The sequence below is a fragment of the Sinocyclocheilus grahami genome, unplaced genomic scaffold, assembly GCF_001515645.1.
Source record: "Sinocyclocheilus grahami isolate Dianchi unplaced genomic scaffold, SAMN03320097.WGS_v1.1 scaffold894.1, whole genome shotgun sequence".
Taxonomy (NCBI): Eukaryota; Metazoa; Chordata; class Actinopteri; order Cypriniformes; family Cyprinidae; genus Sinocyclocheilus; species Sinocyclocheilus grahami.
This window is the reverse complement of record NW_015506073.1, coordinates 332884-348797: the sequence shown is the minus strand read 5'-3', so window position 1 is coordinate 348797 and position 15914 is coordinate 332884. Positions and strand designations below refer to the sequence as shown.

The 15914-nt window shown below is 34.4% G+C and overlaps 1 protein-coding gene across 1 annotated transcript in view; it reads right to left on the bottom strand.

The window, feature by feature from the left end:
• Positions 1 to 15914, bottom strand: part of LOC107563879 (FERM and PDZ domain-containing protein 4-like) — a 66515-nt gene that overhangs the window by 29708 nt on the left and 20893 nt on the right. Inside the window, exon 2 of the mRNA XM_016248847.1 lies at positions 7730 to 7849. Within this exon, the coding sequence (XP_016104333.1) occupies positions 7730 to 7849 (120 nt within the window). The remainder of the gene's footprint in view (positions 1 to 7729; positions 7850 to 15914) is intronic.

The window sequence follows — 15914 nt, the reverse complement described above, 5'->3', positions numbered from 1 at the left end:
TACTACAAATACATTTACATTTGTACTTAATAAAAATACCCTCCAACTGTACTTTTAGTATACTAAACTGGTATATTTAAAGTCTGCTAAATTGGAACAACTCATTTTGCGCTTAATGCACTTTAATTGTGCGGAAGTAGTGTTGAAGTCCAACTAAAGATATATTTAAGTATATATGATTGTGCGAAAGTGGAACTATTGCAAGTATACTTAGGTACACGATTTTCTCAGTATTCTGATTTTTTTTGCACGCTCAGATTCCAGATTTTCAAATAGTTGTATCTCAGCCAAATATCGTCCTATCCTAACAAACCATACACCAATGGAAAGCTCATTTATTCAGCTTTCAGATGTTGTATAAAGAAAAATTGATGACTGGTCCAGTGTCACATATTTAATTTGCTATTCCCATGTGTTTCCTTTTAAAGCTAAAACGTCAGATGAATAAAAATCTTTAAAAGAAAATACAATGCCTCTATAATATCGTCAACATTCAAAGAGGTCACCAGCAGGTAGCGCAACAAAAGAGAAAACAAAATAACACTTACTATAGGGCAAGTCATACTTTCCTACAAATAAAAAAAGTATTTTTTGATACAGCGTGTACTAAAAGTACACTTAAACTATACTTAATGTCTGAAAACCAAAAAAATAATAACATCAATGGAAAGCTTATTTATTCAGCTTTCAGATGTTGTATAAAGAATTGATGACTGGTTTTGTGGTCCAGTGTCACATATTTAATTTGCTATTCCCATGTGTTTCCTTTTAAAGCTAAAACGTCAGATGAATAAAAATCTTTAAAAGAAAATACAATGCCTCTATAATATCGTCAACATTCAAAGAGGTCACCAGCAGGTAGCGCAACAAAAGAGAAAACAAAATAACACTTACTATAGGGCAAGTCATACTTTCCTACAAATAAAAAAAGTATTTTTTGATACAGCGTGTACTAAAAGTACACTTAAACTATACTTAATGTCTGAAAACCAAAAAAATAATAAGAATAGATGATAATATCATATAATATATGAAATAAAAGCAAGCGTCATTTATTTTAAAGGATGCACACTTTAAGCAAAACATTCAATAAATGAAGTTTCATTGGCTTGAGATGATAAAACAACAGATCCAAAATGAAGACAAAGTGTTGCGATAAGATATAAGATATTTTGCATGTAATGCAGTGACATTTTGAAGTGAGACTTAAGTATCCCAATACTTTTGCAGCCAATGTATAATATTTTTTTATGCACACAATTAAATGTTAAACAGCATTGCATTAGTTATCATGGTAAATAACACAACACTAGTATTCATTTGCACCTGGCATTACATACACATTGAATCTCTTTATCAACCGTTGAGCAACTAAACTGTCAGATTCAGCCATGCTAGAGCCCTTAATAGTGCGCCACCCTAAGACATTCACCGCACCCGTTCAACATCTCCTGGAAGCATCACATGCCGCAGTAAGCAAACACAAATCTGGCACATATCCGATAAATATTTCAAAAACGGTAACTTCTTTTATGGTTCGAGTCAACATCAAGAAAAGACTTCCATGAAAGCATAAATTATTACACACCCGAGTATGAAGCTGCATCTCAGCCAAGGAAGCAGACAGACCCGACGGGAAGCTCCTGCTCACAATATCCCGCATCCGATGTGCATGTGCCCAACGCTGTGTTCGATTCTTACATAAGTGGCCCCGGCCGTAGACCCTCATGTGTGACAAACCCCGCCCTCTGTTGACGAGGCGGCTAATTAGAAATCAACAAAATAAGCTGCTTTCACAGCATGAATGGGAACATGAGGACCAGAGGAACATTTAATGCATACTGGGTGTTCATAGGATGCAGCCTTGTGTCGAAATGATCATATAGATCATATAATAATAGTATAGTATAGATGTAGATATTATAGATAATGACTAACCTCAGGATGCTCCAGTCACTCTAATAAGCAAACAAAACATTTAAATTGGATAAAAGATAGCTTTTTTGACTTCCATACTAAACAAATCTCAACATGAAAATGAAAGCATTGCCTGTATGTAATATATTGATAAAAAAACACACAAAATAAATAAATACATAAACAAACAAACAACAGTGTTCTTATTAGGCCTGGGTGATAAAACGGTATCAATATTTATCGACGGTACACCTTCTTCGATAACGATATAAAACATTTTTTATATAGTGCTCGATATAGGCTCTGAGTGACGGAGACAGCACACACAAACACATGCTGAAATGAGTGCTGTGCTGCCTGTGATGAGGAGATTGTGAATACAAAAAATTAATATTAGTCAATTTAAAATAAACATTTGCATCTGAATGTTAGGTGTGCGTCAGGGAGCGTAATCAGTGGTGCACGAGATGCGGTGATGATGATGGAAGTGGCGTTGCATTTGAATGTTTTGTTAGTCTAGCCCACGAGACGCGCCGCTGCTGCGTTATTCATTCAAAATATTAGAGAAATAAAGAAGCTCAATGCAGAGAAGATCTTGATTAGGTTAAAACCGAAACCAAGCCATTCACACAGAACGCATATTCAGCAAATTTTTTAGACGGACAAATATGACTGCTGCACTCGCGTCTCAGAGAAGAGAGCAGCATTAACTACACAGAGCCGTTGTTCACTGACGAGCTGCGCAAAACCACGTTCATATTCGCGCGATTTTTTGCGCAGCTCGTCAGTGAAAAACGGCTCTGTGTAGTTAATGCTGCTCAATGTGAAAGCCCGCACGTGATGGAGATTTACCGCTGATTACAGAACCGGCTTTCTGACAAGATGCGCATTAAATATCGCATGCGATTTATCGTGCAGCCCTAATAGAAAGCCATGCAAAGTTAAAACAGTTTAAACTTTTAGAAAACACGTCGCGAATTTATGGAGGTTTTCATATGTTTTTAAATGCTGTCTGTGTGATCGGCGCTTCAGCTCTTTGGATTAAGCAATGCATAAATACATGATGCTGTTTTGTTCATAACTGTTTATGCAATTTACGAAATTATATTTGATTTATATGAGTTAATTTAGACGTAATGCAGGTTTTTTTATAGACATGTATTTCCTTGCGTTGACAATTTAGATGTGCTGCATTATTTTGCTCATTGCGTCCTCCTGTGGCCTCGGGAGACAAGCCAAAAGTTTCCTTAAAACCTATTTAAGCTGCATATAAAACATTAGAAATGAGATATTTGTTTAATTTGTATTGTGTGTTTGACTGTTAAAACAAAAAATATTTGTTGTTTGTCTCAATAAACTGGGTTAATTTAAAAATACAGTGGTTAAATAAAAAAAATAAATTCTATTGCTCTTTGTTTTACAAAAGGTTATAAAAATGTCAATAATTATCGATACCGAACGATATAAAACATTATATCGTTGATAATTTTTTTAGCTACATCGCCCAGCCCTAGTTCTTATTAACTAAAACAATTTACAACAACTAAAAATCGTTTCCAGAAAAATGAAATAAAATGAAACAAATATTAGATGAAAAACATAAATGAAAACTATAAATACTGCATTGTCAAGTAACTGAGATGAATAAGTATTAAAATTCAAACCGAAATTAATAAATGAAAGCTATCAAAATCAAAAACTAATAACAATGGCAAAGGCACATAATAAAAATTACTAAAACTAAAATTAAAATAAAAACTGAAAATATAAAAATAAAAGCAAATTAAATATTTATCGACGGTACACCTTCTTCGATAACGATATAAAACATTTTTTATATAGTGCTCGATATAGGCTCTGAGTGACGGAGACAGCACACACAAACACATGCTGAAATGAGTGCTGTGCTGCCTGTGATGAGGAGATTGTGAATACAAAAAATTAATATTAGTCAATTTAAAATAAACATTTGCATCTGAATGTTAGGTGTGCGTCAGGGAGCGTAATCAGTGGTGCACGAGATGCGGTGATGATGATGGAAGTGGCGTTGCATTTGAATGTTTTGTTAGTCTAGCCCACGAGACGCGCCGCTGCTGCGTTATTCATTCAAAATATTAGAGAAATAAAGAAGCTCAATGCAGAGAAGATCTTGATTAGGTTAAAACCGAAACCAAGCCATTCACACAGAACGCATATTCAGCAAATTTTTTAGACGGACAAATATGACTGCTGCACTCGCGTCTCAGAGAAGAGAGCAGCATTAACTACACAGAGCCGTTGTTCACTGACGAGCTGCGCAAAACCACGTTCATATTCGCGCGATTTTTTGCGCAGCTCGTCAGTGAAAAACGGCTCTGTGTAGTTAATGCTGCTCAATGTGAAAGCCCGCACGTGATGGAGATTTACCGCTGATTACAGAACCGGCTTTCTGACAAGATGCGCATTAAATATCGCATGCGATTTATCGTGCAGCCCTAATAGAAAGCCATGCAAAGTTAAAACAGTTTAAACTTTTAGAAAACACGTCGCGAATTTATGGAGGTTTTCATATGTTTTTAAATGCTGTCTGTGTGATCGGCGCTTCAGCTCTTTGGATTAAGCAATGCATAAATACATGATGCTGTTTTGTTCATAACTGTTTATGCAATTTACGAAATTATATTTGATTTATATGAGTTAATTTAGACGTAATGCAGGTTTTTTTATAGACATGTATTTCCTTGCGTTGACAATTTAGATGTGCTGCATTATTTTGCTCATTGCGTCCTCCTGTGGCCTCGGGAGACAAGCCAAAAGTTTCCTTAAAACCTATTTAAGCTGCATATAAAACATTAGAAATGAGATATTTGTTTAATTTGTATTGTGTGTTTGACTGTTAAAACAAAAAATATTTGTTGTTTGTCTCAATAAACTGGGTTAATTTAAAAATACAGTGGTTAAATAAAAAAAATAAATTCTATTGCTCTTTGTTTTACAAAAGGTTATAAAAATGTCAATAATTATCGATACCGAACGATATAAAACATTATATCGTTGATAATTTTTTTAGCTACATCGCCCAGCCCTAGTTCTTATTAACTAAAACAATTTACAACAACTAAAAATCGTTTCCAGAAAAATGAAATAAAATGAAACAAATATTAGATGAAAAACATAAATGAAAACTATAAATACTGCATTGTCAAGTAACTGAGATGAATAAGTATTAAAATTCAAACCGAAATTAATAAATGAAAGCTATCAAAATCAAAAACTAATAACAATGGCAAAGGCACATAATAAAAATTACTAAAACTAAAATTAAAATAAAAACTGAAAATATAAAAATAAAAGCAAATTAAAAATATCAATATATATATGTTAACAGTATGTAAATAATACTAAAACACCACACGCACTTTACAATAAGGTCATATTTGTTAACATTAGTTAATCCATTCGCTAACAACAACAACTAACAATGAGAAATATGTTACAGAAAAATCGGTAACATTTAAAAAATAAATTAGTAAATGAAATGTTGAAGTTAAAATGTACTAAGATTACTAAATATTGTAGTAGTAGTTCATTGTTAGTTGACTTAGTTCATCTTTACAAGTGAAGCCCTTATCATGAAGTAGTACCCAAAATTATACATAACAACAACAACACTCATATTATTAATAATACTAATACAATTCATAAAATAAACCAATAAACTAAATATAAACTTATTTAAAATTATAATGATGACTAAATGTGAAGAGTTCGCACTATATACTAAATGAAGAGTATCAACCCTCTACTACTGACCAATAAATAATTTAATAATTAAATAATTAATACAATAATTTAAACATTAAAATAAAGAAACTTTAAAAGTTTAAAAAACAATTTATGAAAAAACTGCTTTCAGAAACTATTCATGAGATAAATATTAGGACTGAGAAAATTAATCGATGCATCGGGAAACGAGAAATAATTCAGCATCGATTCTGAGATTTTCCGAATGCATCGCGATTCTTTCTCGAGTCGATTCTGAGCTTAGTTTTGAGCAGCAGATGGCGCTGCATGCTTTAAAAACAGCTGTACTCTGCTTGTTTTTCAAATCCTAACACACACTTGAACCAAAAAATAATCATTCATAAAATTCGAAAAGGTTAAAGCGAATTACAAAGAGTAATCTGGAGTAAAGAACATAGTCTTGTAATTAATGTTAGTAAAACAGAGGAAATTATCTTTGATTATAAATCAGTAGGCAATCACTCACCTATCATGATTAACAACAAGCCTGTTAGACAGGTTGCATCATACAAATATTTAGGTCTGCTTATGGATGATAAACTTTCATGGGAGGTACATGTGGATAATCTGTGTAGAAGGGTGCAACAAAAAATGTACTTTTTGAGGAGGCTTAGATTATTTGGGGTGGCTCAGAGGGTCAAGTTGTTGTTTTATCATGCCTGTATTGAATCCATCTTACTGTATGGTATAGCAGCCTGGTTTGGTCATTTGAAAGTTACTCTTAGAGCTCAGCTGAACCGTTTGGTGTGTACTGCTATGAAAGTGGTTGGTCTGAGGGTTTATCCCAATTTTCAGTCTGTTTTTAATAAGGTTATTCTTAAACAGGCAATGAAAATGACTCGGGACCCTTCTCATGTGCTTCAGCAAGAATTTGAATTACTTCTATCTGGTCGACGTTTTCGTATTCCGATGTCTAGATATAACCGTTATAAAAACTCTTTTGTTCCTTTGGCTACAAGGCTGTTAAACTCTGATTCAGGGGACACAACTGTGTGATTGTTATTTTTGATGTTGGTACTTTGTTGTGCAGTTTTACCTGTATTGCCCAAAACAAATTTCCCTCTTGAGGGACAAATAAAGTAAAGATTAATTTACAAGGGTGTTCACATTGGGCTGTGTTTACATTAATCTTGCGTCATAAAAGCATTTTGAGCAGAGGTGGAATTACATGACTCAGCCGAACGCACAAGCGCTCTTTAGCACTCTTCTTCATGAGCATTCGAGCGTGCGGATAAAAACTAGATTAGAGTGCCATCTGCTGTTAAAATCTAAGCTCAGAATCGATTCCAGAGAGAATCGCGATGCATTCGGAAGATCTCAGAATCGATCCATGAAACGAATCTGCATCGATTTATCTTCGCAGCCCTAATAAATAAATATATATATATATAAATAAATACAGCATGCATTTTTTTTAAAAGGAGGGGGGTGGAGGGGTGTAAGGGCGGTATTGGCACGGTGGTTAACCAAAAAAATAAAAAATGGCCCTTGATGTCCAAAAGGTTGCAGACCCCTGATCTAGTGGATGTAAACACAGACCTGCAAGATCAATACTTAAGTGCACTAGATGGAATATCAGAACGCACCCCCAAACATAGTACTTTTAGAGGCAGATGTAATGCACCTATATTCCTATAGACAGAAAAAGCCAAAGTGTGTCCTTGTCACTCCAACCAAAGCAGCTGTGGACTCACATGTTGCTCTTAGTCTCCTCACATCTCATTTATCTCACGTCAGTATAGCAGAAAGAAAAAAAAGCAACATTAGTATCTTTTACCGGTTCGTCACTTCAGAAGGCTGACGCACGTTTCTGCATGCAAATGTGTTGCGTGAAGCTTCGCTCGAGTCTTAAGCTGATCAAAGCTGCTGTTGCTCTCGAACTCGCGAGGAGTCACCGTGTGCAGTGCGGCGAGGAGGACGGAATCAGTATTCGGGACGCGCGGACAGAGGGAACGTGACAGGTTACGCCAGGAAGCGTCGACAGTCAAACATCTGCATCGGGAGGAAGGCTGAATGCAAACGCACTCACTTGATGTAGCAGTCACGGGTCTCTCTAGAAGACGACATCTCCCAGCCATTGGAGGGTCCCTGTGCGGACGGCCAACTCCCAACAGCCTGCGGCGGACAGCAGGAGGACTTGATCCTCTGACTGCAAGACAAACACATGACCACAGGGGTCAGGAGAAGACGACAGAGACACTGTGAGGAGGACAAACCGTGTTTAGACTGTGCTTCATATAACACAGTCCGTCTCAAAGCAGCTTCACAGTAATAAACAGGAAAATAATAGTGAGAATGTGGCAAAATTCATCCATCATCAAATAAAATTCACAATAGTTGTCATTATTCAATGCTGATTCAATTCAGTTCAGTAACTGTCAATGTTGCAAAATTCAATCAATTTGACAAATTCAATGCAGTTTTAAAGTAGCTCTACTATATTGTCATTTGGCTCAATTCAATTGAAACGTTGATTCAATTCAGTTAAATAAATGTCAAAATTGCAAAATTCAATTCTCAACAACGTCATGATTCAACGTTTTATTAAGTTATAGTCAGTGTCAGTTGCAAAGCTCATCAATAATGAGACAAATTAAATTTCAGCTGAAAAGCAGCTCTACAGAAGCCAATAATTCATCTTAAAGGGTTAGTTCACCCCAAAATGAAAATTCTGTCATTAATTACTCACCCTCATGTCGTCCCAAACCCGTAAGACCTTTGTTCAATGGCAGAAGACGTCACTCGGGGAACAAGAATTGTTGAATAAAGTTGTTATTTTTGTTCTCTTTGCACAAAAAAGTGTTCTCGTAGCGTCGCAAAATTGAAGTTGAGCCACTGATGTCACATGGACTGTTTTACCGATGTGCTTACTACGTTTCTGGACCTGGGAACATTTTAGTTGCGTTGCAGTCTACAGAGAATCAGAGAGCTCTCGGATTTCATCAAAAATATCTTAATTCGTGTTCAGAAGATGAACGAAGGTCTTACGGGTTTGGAATGACATGAGGGTGAGTAATGACAGAATTTTCATTTTGGGGAGGATTAACCCTTTAATTCAGTTCAACATTGATTCAATTCAAAAGTGTTGAAGTTGCAAAATTTAATCAATTGTGAAACTAATTGACAAGTGCCATAATCAAGCTCAAACAAGTTCAAAAGTTGATTAAATTCAGTTCAATAACAGTGTCGATGTTGCAAAATTCAATTATGAAAAATTCTATTAATTTTAAAGCAGCTCTACAGAAAATGTCATTATTCATCTTGATTCAGTTCAAACGTTGATTCAGTTCAGTTCAATAATGGTGTTAATGTTGCAAAAAATAATTAATTATTAAACAAATACATACTAGTATCATTCCGCTTAATAAAACTCAAACAATGATTCAGTTCAGATCGAACAATAGTGTCAATGTTGTAAAAATGTATCAATTATGAAAGGAATTTACCATATTGCCATTCAACTCAGTTCAGTTCAGTGTTGATTCAATTCAGTTGAATAACTGTCAATGTTGCAAAATTCAATCAATTATGAAACAAATTCCCAATATTGTCATTACTCAGCTCAGTTCAATATTGATTCAATTCAGTTCAATAACAGTGTTAATGTTACAAAGTTAATCAATTATGAAATAAATTCAATTCAGTTTTAGAGCAGCTCTACTAAAGACAATAGTGCCAGTATTCAGCTTAATTCAGTTCAAAAGTTGATTCGATCCTGTTCAATAATAGTGTCAATGTTGCAAGATTCATCAATTATAAAACAAATATGATTCAGATTCAAAACAGCTATGCAGAAGATAGCAGTCCCATTATTCAGCTTAATTCAGTTCAATAAAAGTGTAGATGTTGCAAAATTCATCAATCACGAAGCTAATTCACAATATGTTCATTATTCAGCTCAGTTCAGTTCAATGTTAATTCAATTCAGTTCAAAAATAGTGTTAATGTTCCAAAGTTCAATTATGAAATGAATTCAATTCCAGGTCTACAGAAGACAGCAGTCAGTTGTACTGTAAAACAAAATTGTTTACCATGCAGCCCTACTTCCCATTATATTGAATATTGCTGAATCCATTTACTTTTTAATACTGAATGCAAAATAATAGCACATATATGGAGTTTTTAGCCATAGACTGTGGGCTTTTTTCTCCTCTCTAAAGCTGCAGAATATCAACCTCTAACAGCCTGGACTTCATTTGTGACAGTGATTTAATTACATTTATTATGTAATGCAATCACCCAAGCCTTTCATGATGAGTAACCGAACCGGACAGAGAAACACAAGCCACTCAGAAAGCCATCAATAAATGATCACCACGCCGTCGCACACTATTGAGGGAACATCAGCTGCACAATTCACGAAGAGCACTAAGCAGAGCAAGTGTTCAAAAACTGTGGATTATTCATGTTTAAAGGTGGACGTATGTTACAGCTTACTGTATACAAGTATGAAACTTGTCATTCTTCTGAGGTGAAGACTGCATTGTGATTAAAATAATACTGAAGTAGTGATTATCCTCGGCCTACACTGATTATATCAAGCTAGACAGATGTGCATAGCTATCAGTGGCGGGACTGCTTTGTGTTTGCATTGTAAAAAGTGACAAAAAAGCAACGTGAAAACATTTAAAAGAGTAAAAGAGGAATATTTTATGGACATTTCAAACACATCTATTATGAATCTAATCAGAATTCAAACTATCTGCGTCAGGGTCATTACAGTAAATTCAAACTAAAACCATAAAAAGTATTCAAATAAGTAAACATAACAAATAAATACAATTATAATTACATATGATTTTACATAAATTATCATTTAAATTTACATTTTATTTCGGCAAGTTGCCAAGGAATCATTTCTCATTTTCACTTTGTTTAACTTGGCGTACAAAGATAACTAAAACTAAAATAAAAATAGAAACTATAAAGGCATATCGTTAAAAAAATAAAAAATAAAACCTAAATCAAAAACAAAAATTTGAACTAAAATTAAGATTAAATCGGGAAACAAATATCATTCAAATTATTAATAAAAACAAGTAACACCGATCTGAACTAGTTGAGTTTTTTTTTTTTTGTCTTATTCATTTGTTAGCAATAATCTGATATTTTACTTTCTGTCCATCATGTCTGAGATAAAAAGAGATTTCTTTGAATGGATTATCTAAAATTATAATGTAATTAAATACATGGTTTTTTAAAAACTATTAGAAATCATTTTCGGTAAATGAAAAAAAAAAAGCTGAAATAAAATAACAATGACTACATCAAACTTAACTTAAAAGAAAATTAGAAATGTTGCTCCTGCAACTATCAAAAATAAGTTTAAATACTCAAATGACTAAATATGTAATAAAAATGAATTAAAGATAAACAGAAATATTGACAAAAGCACATACAATTACTAAAACTTAAAAAAATGGAAATTAAAAAAATAAAAGCTAATTCAAAATATTAAAAAATGCTATACTAGTATATAATTAATACCAACACTGATGTAAAATACGTGGTGATGTGGTTACTATGGCAAATAATTTCCTTCAACTGATGACCTTATGAATTTTATCATACAGATATATTTCACAACAGGGCTCACAATATGGCCAAAAAAATGATCACGATCATTTTTTTTCATATCAGTCGATATCGATAATTATCACGATAAATGTCAAAGGTTTAAAAGTTGTAAAAACCAGATAGTTACTTGTGGTTTTAAACTACTCTTTATGGTCAGAACATGACAAACACTTCATGAATTCTTTACACTTGTCCAGTCATTCTTCCTTAACGAAATAAATATCTTAATAGAAGATTTGATTTCTTAGTTTCTGCATGTTCTAATGAGTGATATTGCTTCAAATTAAGAAACAGGTTTGTGTTGCCTGTGTTGTATGAAAACCAGTATTCTAAATAGGCTACAGTTAATATAAATGCACAAACGCTATCGCTTAATCACAGAAAATACTGTAATTATATTCTATTACTCCTTTAATACATGTCTACATTCATAATATAATACAATTCTATACGAACTCCAATGTTTCTGACACAATACCATGGTGCTTTTAGTGTTATTACAGTAAATGATGGTTGATTTGTAGATTGAAAAGCCTTCACACAGTGTTTCTCCTGTTTGTCAGCGCTGTTTCATCAGCCTTTAAACTCGTTTAAATCAGCAATTCATTTGTGTTGTTCGCTGAATTCAAGTGCTTCACACTGGCTCTCACAGCGCTGTTTAGTGTTTGCGTAAACACATCTGCTCTGGTGAGCTTCTTCTTCTTTTTTCGTTTATTGGCGGATCGCGCCAGTTCTTGCGTTGCGCTGCTGTTTCGTCGAGCGGATAAACGGTCCGTGTGTCACGGTTCAAATAAGTCACGCTGTTTTGTTCCGCTTTTGGTGCATAATCATTATATCAAACATTTATCGAACTCTTCATATCGTTTTATCGCGATATAATTATATCGCGATAATTATCGTTATCGGTTTATCGCCCAGCCCTATTTCACAATCCTTCTAGTTTAACAGCAGAGTGAAAGTTGCTGAAATGACTGATGTAGCATAATATGTAAATGAAGCTGGTAAAGCAGGATCTGTTGCCATGGCAGCAAAAGCATCTGTCTGTCTGAGAGGAGAACTACAATCAAAGGAATATCTAGTAATTAGTAGCCTGACGTACTAGTATATAATTAATACCAACACTGATGTAAAATACGTGGTGATGTGGTTACTATGGCAAATAATTTCCTTCAACTGATGACCTTATGAATTTTATCATACAGATATATTTCACAACAGGGCTCACAATATGGCCAAAAAAATGATCACGATCATTTTTTTTCATATCAGTCGATATCGATAATTATCACGATAAATGTCAAAGGTTTAAAAGTTGTAAAAACCAGATAGTTACTTGTGGTTTTAAACTACTCTTTATGGTCAGAACATGACAAACACTTCATGAATTCTTTACACTTGTCCAGTCATTCTTCCTTAACGAAATAAATATCTTAATAGAAGATTTGATTTCTTAGTTTCTGCATGTTCTAATGAGTGATATTGCTTCAAATTAAGAAACAGGTTTGTGTTGCCTGTGTTGTATGAAAACCAGTATTCTAAATAGGCTACAGTTAGTATAAATGCACAAACGCTATCGCTTAATCACAGAAAATACTGTAATTATATTCTATTACTCCTTTAATACATGTCTACATTCATAATATAATACAATTCTATACGAACTCCAATGTTTCTGACACAATACCATGGTGCTTTTAGTGTTATTACAGTAAATGATGGTTGATTTGTAGATTGAAAAGCCTTCACACAGTGTTTCTCCTGTTTGTCAGCGCTGTTTCATCAGCCTTTAAACTCGTTTAAATCAGCGATTCATTTGTGTTGTTCGCTGAATTCAAGTGCTTCACACTGGCTCTCACAGCGCTGTTTAGTGTTTGCGTAAACACATCTGCTCTGGTGAGCTTCTTCTTTTTTCGTTTATTGGCGGATCGCGCCAGTTCTTGCGTTGCGCTGCTGTTTCGTCGAGCGGATAAACGGTCCGTGTGTCACGGTTCAAATAAGTCACGCTGTTTTGTTCCGCTTTTGGTGCATAATCATTATATCAAACATTTATCGAACTCTTCGTATCGTTTTATCGCGATATAATTATATCGCGATAATTATCGTTATCGGTTTATCGCCCAGCCCTATTTCACAATCCTTCTAGTTTAACAGCAGAGTGAAAGTTGCTGAAATGACTGATGTACCATAATATGTAAATGAAGCTGGTAAAGCAGGATCTGTTGCCATGGCAGCAAAAGCATCTGTCTGTCTGAGAGGAGAACTACAATCAAAGGAATATCTAGTAATTAGTAGCCTGACATCTCTCCTGCAGCAGTCTGTGTGAATCCCACAGAGAAACTGTCCAGTGAACAACAGGGATTCACTCTCTGACCGACAGGATCCTCCCAAATCAAACCAAAGCTTAACTAGCTGCTCATCATTTCAAGATCAACAGCAAAACTAGTCAAACTACTAAAACTACTAACAAAAGTAGCTTTAACAAGGCAACATCTTCATAAATATCTGATAATAAGATAATAAGGCTATTTCTCTTCACAATCACAAGTATTTATCTGGTACAAAAACACTGAAGTTCTCAGTTAAACAAGCTGCTCATTAAATGCAATAAAAAAAAACTCATTAATATAACCAAACTTGAAATACAGAAGCATACATCAGCATTTAAGTATATTTAATAGTGCATTTAGATATTTAATTGCACTACACAAAAGAGAATGTCAAATTAAGTATTGTTTAACTCTCTGAATCATTTTGAAAGAATCAATTAAATGAACCGATTCACTAAATTGAATCAAATATCAAAACTACAAAATTATTTTTTTTTTCTGCTCACCAAGGCTGCATTTATTTGATAAAAAAAATTCAGTAATGACGTGAAATAAAATTATTTTATTCATCAAGGACACATTAAATTGATCAAAAGTCAGAGTAGACATGCATAATGTTACAAAAGATTTCTATCTCAAATAAATGCTGTTCTTTTGAACCTTCTATTCATCTGTGAATCCTGAAAAAATAAAATGCATCATGGTTTCAACAAAAAAAATGAATCAGCTCAGCAAATCAGCATATTAGGATGTTTTCTGAAGATCATGTGACGCTGAAGACTGGATTAATGAAGCTGAAAATACAGATTTGGTCACAGAAATAAATTACAGTTTAACAGATATTTACACAGAAAACAGATATTTTAAATTGCAATACTATTTTACAATTTTCACAGTATTTTAGAGCAAATAAATGCAGCCTTGCTGAGCAGAAGAGACTTATTTCAAAAACATACTTATTCCAAACTTTAGCGTATGCTAGAGTATATAACAATATTATATAATTATGTGGGGGAAAAATTCAGGACATCACATAATGCTGCATGTTGCAACAGAAAATGACGAGAAGCAGAGAAGTCGCATTTTTGTTCCCATTATTTTAGCTAAAACGCACCACAAAATTCCCTCAAACATACGCTGTGTTCGTTTACAGACAGATATCGATTTTTCAGCAGACGGAGGTAACGACCAGAGGCTGGTGTGGTTGACATAATACCAATATATACTCTTACATAATACAATTATAGCATACACTGACAAGATCATGTGATGCTGAAGACTGGAGTAATGATGCTGAAAATACAGATTTGGTCACAGAAATAAATTACAGTTTAACAGATATTCACACAGAAAACAGATATTTTAAATTGCAATACTATTTTACAATTTTCACAGTATTTTAGAGCAAATAAATGCAGCCTTGCTGAGCAGAAGAGACTTATTTCAAAAACATACTTATTCCAAACTTTAGCGTATGCTAGAGTATATAACAATATTATATAATTATGTGGGGGAAAAATTCAGGACATCACATAATGCTGCATGTTGCAACAGAAAATGACGAGAAGCAGAGAAGTCGCATTTTTGTTCCCATTATTTTAGCTAAAACGCACCACAAAATTCCCTCAAACATACGCTGTGTTCGTTTACAGACAGATATCGATTTTTCAGCAGACGGAGGTAACGACCAGAGGCTGGTGTGGTTGACATAATACCAATATATACTCTTACATAATACAATTATAGCATACACTGACAAGATTTTCTATTACCACAATATTTACACACAAAAAAAGCCTTGAAAACTCTCCTCCATTACACTTAAGCCATTATTACACGGTCAACTGTAAAACACTTTCCTCCTGGACAATAACGCCATTATACAAGCATAAATGTTTAATATCTTGTCCTGTGTCTGGCTGTAATTACTTCATCTTTTTGTTTGGCCGCTGAAGAGCCATACAGAAGTAGGATTCCAGCACATGAACCTGATCGCTCATGTATGCGCAGCATCAATAATTCAGTCCAGCGCAGGAACTCATGTTCCTCCACACACACACACTCACTCTCACACACTCACACACACACACACACACACTCACACACTCTCACTCACACACACACACACACACACACACTCACACTCACTCTCACACACTAACTCACACACTCACACACACACACACACACACTCACACAGTCTCACTCACACACACACACACACTCACACTCACTCTCACACACTAACTCACACACTCACACACTCACACTCACGCTCACACTCACGCTCACACACACGCTCACACACAC